The following is an 8,984-nucleotide window of genomic DNA, read 5'->3' on the forward strand; positions in this document are numbered from 1 at the left end:
TGGATGCCTTCTTAGGCTGCGCTTATAGTGCCTGGCGACGCGACGTCGCTCCAAAACAAATTCATTGACTCCGTCGCAAGCGCTTATAGTAAGGGTGACGGAGCGACCAAAAATTTTGATGCGAGGTAAATTTGATTTTTTTTTGGTCGCCACATGTGACAATCTCTAAACCAATCAGAGAACGATGACCGCCCCCTTCGTGACGTCACTGGCCTTGTCACCAGTGACGTCGCTTAAAACTAAAGTTTAGCTTTTGCTAGTGGTGACGGGTGACATCATCGGTCCCGTCGCCGGCATTATAAACGCGGCCTTATGGTGTTTATGCACCAAAAGAAAGACACATTTGACAAGTGGTAATGAAAAAAAAAAGTTACCATTAACACAACCTGCTTAATTTTGAATTCACTGCATTTTATATTGCAACATAATGAAAAGGTGCTTCAGAAAACAGCCAATGCCTCTGAATCACGTTAATCCTTCACAAACTTACATTTGCTATTTTTATTTATCTAGTATCTTTGTTTTTTTTAGAAGCGAACATACAAGAACATTATACTTTTTTATATCTAAAAGGTCACCTACAATCGATCAGCACTTCACTTTTTAAATTGCTCATGTAATTGACATTATTTTTTTAGGGTACAATACAATTCCTGCCCCCAGGCCCGACGCGCACAATTTGTTCATTTGAGATAGTGTGGCAGAATAAACAGACCATTTCCCTTCATGCGGTTACCTCTGATTTCTATACATAGGTGTTGCTCTGGCAGTAATTCTGAGTGGCGTTCGCCATATAAGTGACCGGGTTTTCCTTGAAGCTGCAAAGGTGGGTACATGTGTAATATCTGTGAGCTCCGAGCTACTTTTCATTGTCGTTGTGCAATGTTCTTGTATACTGTAGAAGTAGCACTGCATGATTAGGCACCCAAAGGTTCTCCATAGTCCAACCTAAAAGTCAGTCATTGTTTCTGTATGGTTTGTCATATGTGTAAATAGTAAAGCGCGTAATTCATGGAATAAAGGTACAGCACCCTAAGAAATGCCTGAAAAAACCTCAAAAACACTTTGTAAAAAAATATTCATCACGTTCTTTATATTTTCTTTTGGAGATGGCCAAGATCTTACACAGGAAAGGCATTCTATATGTATGGCAGGGGAAAAATTTACTTTTTTGTTTTTTTTTCATCCAGAGGCGACTGTAGGATGCTACATAAATAATCTAGTAATGTACCGGGTAATTACCCTGTACCCGGCACTTTTTTCGGTTCCCGGACCCGGCATTAGGGGGCTGGAACAGGTGCCGGGCAATTTCCTTTCTTCTCCCTCTTGCCTGCAGCCGGTGATGGAGGGTGAGGAAGACCATGGCGACATCGTGGGAGAAGCGGCAGACATCCTGGTGGTGGCGGTGGCAGGAGAGGACGTCCTTGTTGAGCCGGTGGGAGCAGAGGAACACATCACAGCTGATGCTGGTGGGAGCCGGGGAACATGGGGCAAGAGCGTTACTATTGGACAGCCAGCTCTTCCTGACTGTCCAATAGTAACGCTCCTGCTCCGCTCACATGGTTCCCCGGCTTCCACCGGCATCAGCTGTGATGTGTTCCGCTGCTTCCACTGGCTCAACAAGGATGTCCTTTGTTTCCACCGCCACCAGGATGTCTGCCACTGCTTCCACGATGTCGCCGTGGTCCTCCTCACCCTCCGTAGCTGTCTTCCTCACCCTCCACCGCTGGCTGCAGGCAATGCTACCCGTGCAGGTACTCGGTATCCGGCCCAGCAACATTTCTAATTTTCCCCGGGTACCTGTTACCCGGCAAATTAGAGGACTCGGTACAACACTAGGAATAATCAAAACAAAATCCTTTCAAAAAGGAAAAGCGGGGATTGCACTTGTCAGATGGGAGGGAACACGCTTTACAGAATACATAACAATTTATTCATGGATAAAAACACATAACTTGACCGTATAACAAAGCTGAGGCCTGGCTCGCTGCCGGAAATCCAGATAGAAATGTTCAAACTGAGAGTGCTCATTTATTAAGGAGAGATCGCCAAGACAGCCGACATTAAGCAGATGTTTGCTATTTTTGGCCACTGCCTTGTATTTCATTTGCCGATTACTGTGGGACACGACAAGAGGTGTGTGTGTGCGTGCGTGCGTGCGTGTGTGTACATATACACAAAACAGCTGAGAATTATTGAGAACCAATTATAACCAAAGTATTACAAAGATATTGCATCATCTCCTGGACGATCAATGGATTTTAATGCAACGTACAACAGATTGGCACAGGTCTTCCTCACTTACTTTGAAAAGAGCATCAATCCATTGTCTAAGGGGATAAATGTAAATATTCTAATCTCTTATCTTTTACATGTATATCTGCCAAACATTCTGTTATTCTTTTAGGCACTGGCAGAGCAGTTAACCACTGAAGAGCTGGATCAAGGACGGCTTTACCCACCACTGTCTAATATTAGAGAAGTGTCAGTGTGCATTGCTATTAAGGTAGGTGGATATTATAGCTGTGGGGGTTACTTACATTAAGTAAGCTACGTATGTTAAGTAACACTTTTTTAGGCATTGTAGAAATGGTATTACCCACTTATCAAATAGCTTTTACATACATAGGATTCTATTTTATAGAACACAATTTTCATGTCTCCAACATGTTGTTTGTTGAAGCCAGACTTTATATAAAAAAAGTGTTTCTCATGTTTAGTGATCAACCTCTGTTAGTTTCCATACACACAACAGATATCGACAAATCTAGTTGTATTTTGTGTAAAATCGGGATGAATAGCTTATTTTAGGATTTGGTTTCCATCATGATTATCTAAATATCAACTTCAGTCCTCAAGACTCCCCCCTCCCCCACTCCCCAACAGGTCGGGTTGTAAGGATATCCCAGCTTCTGCGCAGGGGGTCCAATCGGATGCTCAGTCACCTGTGCTGAATCTAGGATATCCTTAAAACATGGGGCTGAGAACCGCTGCTTCATAGCCTGTCACCTGCTTCATAGCCTGTCACCTGCTTCATAGCCTGTCACCTGCTTCATAGCCTGTCACCTGCTTCATAGCTCGCCACCTGCTTCCTGTACACAAAGGGCAAAGACATTGAATATAGGAAGAAGAGAAAGCAGGCAGCGCACTTCCAAAAAAGCAGGAGGAGGCTTACAGGTTAAAAAAGAAAAACCTTTTATTTCATGATGGGATCAAACAAAAAAAGCCCCCAGACAACTCCAACAGCTGTTGGAATTGTCTGGGGGCTTTTTTTTGTTTGACTGCCTGCTTTCTCCTCTTCCTATGGTCAACTCCACTTGTGTATCGCACGCTATTCTAAGGATATACCGCATAGGACCGCACTGAAGGATACAAGGAACAAATAACTGAGTTACATTGTGGGCTTACACTTTCTTATTAAGTCTGCGTTTGGGATACAGTTTGTGCTATACAAGTGTGCCTGTGAGCACTAGGCACTAATCCACGTCCCCTGCAAGGGAAGCTGCATCATTTACCCCATACAGTGCCACGGTCCAGGCGGTCACTTAAGTTATCTATGAAGGGTCCTTTTTGGTTTTTGAAGTGCCGGATACCTACACTCAAAGACATTGAATAGGAGTATCTATGTTGGTCGCTTCCAATCTTTTAAATGTACGGTTGCTGATGAAGGGAAAGATGTACATTGTTTATGATAAACACACGGTATGATGCTTGGGTTTGAGATGCCAAAACTGTGTTAATTTCCAGAACTGGTTCATGTTGTGCAGTAATACTTTGCGTCAGATTAACCAGTCCCTCCTGTAGGTAAAATCTAGCAATGGGCTACTAATAAGTCTAATAATGCTGGCTTTTTCTTTTCCAGGTTATGGAGTTTGTGTACAGGAACGGAATGGCTTTCCATTACCCAGAACCTTTAGATAAGAACGAGTATATTAGGTCTAAAGTCTGGAGCACGGAATATGACTCTTTCTTACCTGATGTCTACGAGTGGCCTGAATATGCATCAAAGCCTCACAGAATGTTTTAATCCCAGAATCAAACTGCCCTCATGGTCTTGCGGGTCCATTTTAAAGAGAAGTCTAATATTTGAAAATGTCTGCATTTAAGCTGCCGCTAGAATACTGTATACGATAGCCTTGTGCCTTGTAACGATCTCGCAGGAAATCCCCACATCTGTTTAGAATCAAGCATCCCATTCCAAAGAGGTATCGTGGTTCCACAGTAACTCGGTCATGGTCCTCTGTTCCAATCCCTTTAAACTAGCCTGTCTAGCAGGATCATTCCAACTACATCTTACATGTACGACTCTGCACAATTGAAGCATATGCATGTTCATTTAGCATAGGAAAATAGTGAACATTTCTTTACACATTTTTTTAATTAAGATACATTTTGAACTAGACATATTACTTAAGGAGCATTAGTGTAAAGTGATTTACATGTAATTTGGGTCATGGTTCGGTGTGTATACAATCCTGTATGTAGTATTGCTGTCAAGACCGTAAAATGATTGGCTGTGCATTGTCCTGTTTACATGCACTCCCTTGTAATGTAGTAAGCGATACGGTTGCGTTTGTATGCACATTTTACGCAGATGATTGTCAACTATTCCTTTATAAATGGGCTTTTAATATTGGCCGTAACCTAAACATGTGGCAACTCCTGGGTGGGCATGAAGAGTATAAAGGACGTCTAGGAAATAGCTGTCATCTTTATACCGAGGTAACTTCATCATTCATATAAAAGGGAAATGTTCTGCTTATATCCCAAGTATGCAACACATTGACGTACAGACCTCTAGCTATAAATACTGATGAGCAATGCTTTTTTAAAAAGTAAAAAGGGGTGGAAGTGAATATTGCAACATTGTAGTGTTCTATCTATTTGAATATACTGTATGTACCTAAGTTGGGTTACCAGCTATGATCCCTATTTAATATCCTGTGAAGCGGTCTTCTCTTTGAAGTAGAAAGGAGTTGAAATCCTCCACAAATGGAGTAGTCCTGCTTGTTGAAGGGAGCAGAACGCCTGTCCAGCGCAGAGAAGATATATTGAATAGAGACCGAAGGCTGGGAATGACTAAACGGCGATGCAGTGTATCGCATCCCAATCTGGCACGAACTGCCCTTTTTTTAAGTCCGTGATGGTTAAGGCCGGATCGGGAATGTGAGATACCAAATATCGCGGCTTAGAGAAGCCCGACTTAAATGTGTGTTGGTGCAAATTTTAAATTAGATTTATTTTTTGTGCATTTACACTATTATACAGGTTGCCTGCTATTTCTCCACATAGTTCAACATGTTTCTTCCTAAAGAGCAGAAAGTTCATATTACCAGATCTGGCTATGTCCCTATTCAACCAAAGTAGAAGTGAACACGCCAGACAGTCTGAAAAGGGGTGCGTTTGTCACCCAACTCCTCCGACATTGGTCATTCAAAGATTTTACTCTAGGTTAATCTTTTTAGGGATGAGAAGAAGTAGATGAAGCTTTGTGACCAAGTGTATTTATAAATGGGACATATGTCGGCACTCTCCTCTGATAGTCACGGCACCAACCCATAGTCTGTCTCCATCCATCCCCCGTGCCAAGAACAAAATGGGCGTGTTTGAGGCAAGCGGTCTGACTTTCTGATGACCTACCTGAATTTTTTTTAATAAGAGTTTGTTGCTGTCGTTAAATATATTGTGAGGCAGTCGTCACCGTGCTAGAGAAGATTACAGCTCCATTCGTTTAAATGGATCGTAGCAGCGTAAAACTTAATTCCAGTGCTCTCAGGGATGTTTAGTACATTTATATAGAGATGCTGCATATCGTGGATTAATTCTATCCAGAGGTATATTTTTGTAATATAGTTCAGACATGAGATGGTTAATGAAGGCATCACCAAACATTGGGATTTTAACTAAAAATCAAAGGATCACGGGCTGGAAAATTCTGCCGGAAAAAAAACAAATAGAAAAGGCAAGTCGTCATTAATAAAGCATACTTACTGCAGGACAAAGTGTTACAGTGAAGATGTCAATACAGAGTACATACAAAGTGTATGTGTGTTGCAATAGATTATTTAGCAGTAATGTATCGGTGTTAAAATACCTGTTCTATTTGATGGGAAGATTACGTGTTTTGAAGGCTACATTTTATGCTTCACAAGCAATTGTACAAGATTACTTTGCTTCATCCAATAAATGATACAATGCATGTAACTGCTCGTTTCTTGGAATAAAAATAAGGGGCGGGGTAAGGATGCGGTATTGTTGTCTGCTATAAAAACCGCAAGATCAATAGCAGCTCATTTTTAGAAGTTCAATTTGCAAGTACGTATAAAGCCAAGAAAAAAAACAATTCTAAAGCGTGGTTAAATCACAAATACACAAGACAGGATGCAGGAATTGTAGAAAACGCCCAGCAATATCGCTGCTCTAGTTGCACTCGGTACCCCATTAGGATTATAAAATGATGTAAATGGTTAAAAATATTTAATAACTATTTTAAATAAGTACATGTAAATAAGTGAGTACATAGCATAGGCCAAAACAAGGACAAACAATCTAAAAACCTGGTATTGGATGACAGACAATAGTGTGAACCTTAATGCTCCCTGTGTAGAACAGGAATGTTACATTGGTAAACTCTGTTTGCTCTCCAGTGTAAATATAGGTTGTTGTTATAGCAGTCACTAGGTGGAGGGATAGTTCCCCCATATCTGAGCCCATAAGATGTGGGACAAGTGGTGCTCCGTAAGTGTATCCGAGTTGCCGGCGTCCCTGATAACTAATCCAGGTGCGTGGTGTCTGACGTCACCAGCCAGGCGCTGCCTGGATTATTTAGTGCATCAGGGACACCACCAACTCTGATATTTACGAGGAGATATTGATTGATTTTTTTGGTGCTACAACAGCTCCGGGGGGTGGGGGATCCTCAAGGTATTGATACTCTGTCATTGGGGATATATTAATCTCTATATATTCTACCTCTCCACCTACCCGCCTGTTCTCTATTGTTTTTACTCCTTTGTCTAAGTACAAGCTCCTACTGCAATGACAATCAAGTGAACATAACTATATGTATAGTTTGTCGGGGATTTGGAGAAGTTTTCTAAATTGCTCCATATGTAACTATATAGTATCTGCATACTCTGCTTGTAAAGGAGCCACATATCTCAACATCATAGAAGGTTTCACATATATGGAAATATCCCTGCACTTAACTTGGTGACTGCTCGCCAGTATCAATATACAGTAGGTTATTTTACCAAACAGAGCGTTTACTAATGAAATACTCCTGTACTACACAGGGAACACTAGGATTACACTTTTGGCTGTTAAGCTAATACCAAGTGTTTAGTTAGTTTGTCCTTGATTTGTCATAGGTTATGTTCTCACTTATTTACATGTACTTCTTTTAAATAGTGATAATTAAATATTTTTAACCAATTACATAACGCCATAATCCCAATCAGGTACTTTGTGCAACCATAGCAGTGATCTAGCATACACATGTAAAGGCAATTCAAAGATTCTTTCTTATCCAATATCGGCACTAATCTCTGTAACTCTGCTTAATGCTGCAGATCGTGGTTTTAAAATACTAGCAAAAATGCTCCCCCTCTCTCCCCGATGTCTGTCTAAAGCACTGTTCTGTCACAAATAATGTAAAATACAGGAATCTACTGATGGTGCATATCTGAGTTTAAGAAGTACACATAAAAAGGGAATGATATATACAATGATTTGTCCTTGGTGAGTGAATGATCAAGCATAAGGATTTTTCTGGTTGGTTACCCCCAATATTACTATACTAGAGGTCAACCTATGAGGATTTAATGAATGAGCTAATTGTGATTATTTGTGAAAACGCTCCCTGCAGGTGAAGGCTACTATTGTACTTATCATTAACACATACACAAACTTTGCAAGCGCAAAATCCAGACACACAATCTAAGGATGGGATGACCTTTGCAGCAGCAATAAGTGGGGGAAGTAGATATATATATATATATATATATATATATATCTATATATATATATAGATATATATATATATATATATACAGTGTTCGACAAACCTATACATTTGCACGCCCCGGGCGAGTGGATTTAACATCGTGGTGAGCTCCTATTGGCCCAGGCATCACACGTTTGGTACTAGGTGGCGAGTAGATTTTTTTGTTGGGCGAGTAGATTTTTTGGTGATTTGTCGACCACTGTATATATATATATATCGCTATGAAAAACGAATGGATGACGATACCGTTCTGTGGCTAACGAAATGCTTTTATTTGTGCGAGCTTTCGAGATACACTGATCTCTTCTTCCGGCGATGTTACAATGAATAAAGCAAGAGAGATTTTTACTTGAAAACAGTGCATCTTGGAATGAATCTGTGACTGAAACCTATCCCTCCCTCCTGTGCAGTATGCAATTTATGACTTAGGTGTTAAATTGTGTATGTATGTGTATGTATATATATATATATATATATATATATATATATATATATATATATATATATATATATATATATATATATATATATATATATATAAAAAAGAGTGAAAAAAATCTAAAAAATATGAAGTGCAAGAAAAAATATGTATGTATATATATATATATATATATATATATATATATATAATTTTTTTTCTTGCACTTCATTTTTTTAATATTTTTTTTCCCACTTTTTTTTTTTTTTTTAACATGGGGAAGGCATTACAAAAATAAGGGAAGGGGTAAATAATAGTGTTACATCATTGCACTCATACAGCAATTCTTGGTTACATTTGCACAGGTCATAAATATTCCTACATTATTATGTACAGGTAGAACTCTATAAGGTATATACAGTAGACTGCACTTGTTTGAAGGAAAATATCAAATCACACCTGTAATATCACCCGTGGGAAATTATCATTGCCTGAAGCTGTTACCCAAGGCTCCCAAACGATTAGAAACTTGGAGAACGGGTCAGATTGCACTTGTTTTTC

The 8,984-nt window shown here is 39.8% G+C and overlaps 1 protein-coding gene across 2 annotated transcripts in view; it reads left to right on the forward strand.

Moving 5' to 3' along the window:
• Nucleotides 1–6,204, forward strand: part of ME2 (malic enzyme 2) — a 38,403-nt gene extending 32,199 nt beyond the window's left edge. For both annotated transcript variants that reach the window (XM_075586336.1, XM_075586322.1), the window contains exons 14-16: nucleotides 756–826; nucleotides 2,408–2,506; nucleotides 3,863–6,204. In XM_075586336.1, the coding sequence (XP_075442451.1) occupies nucleotides 756–826; nucleotides 2,408–2,506; nucleotides 3,863–4,027 (335 nt within the window). In that variant the 3' untranslated portion in view covers nucleotides 4,028–6,204. The remainder of the gene's footprint in view (nucleotides 1–755; nucleotides 827–2,407; nucleotides 2,507–3,862) is intronic.
• Nucleotides 6,205–8,984: the final 2,780 nt, after the last annotated feature.

The sequence above is a fragment of the Ascaphus truei genome, chromosome 1 (genome assembly GCF_040206685.1).
Source record: "Ascaphus truei isolate aAscTru1 chromosome 1, aAscTru1.hap1, whole genome shotgun sequence".
NCBI classification, from domain to species: Eukaryota; Metazoa; Chordata; class Amphibia; order Anura; family Ascaphidae; genus Ascaphus; species Ascaphus truei.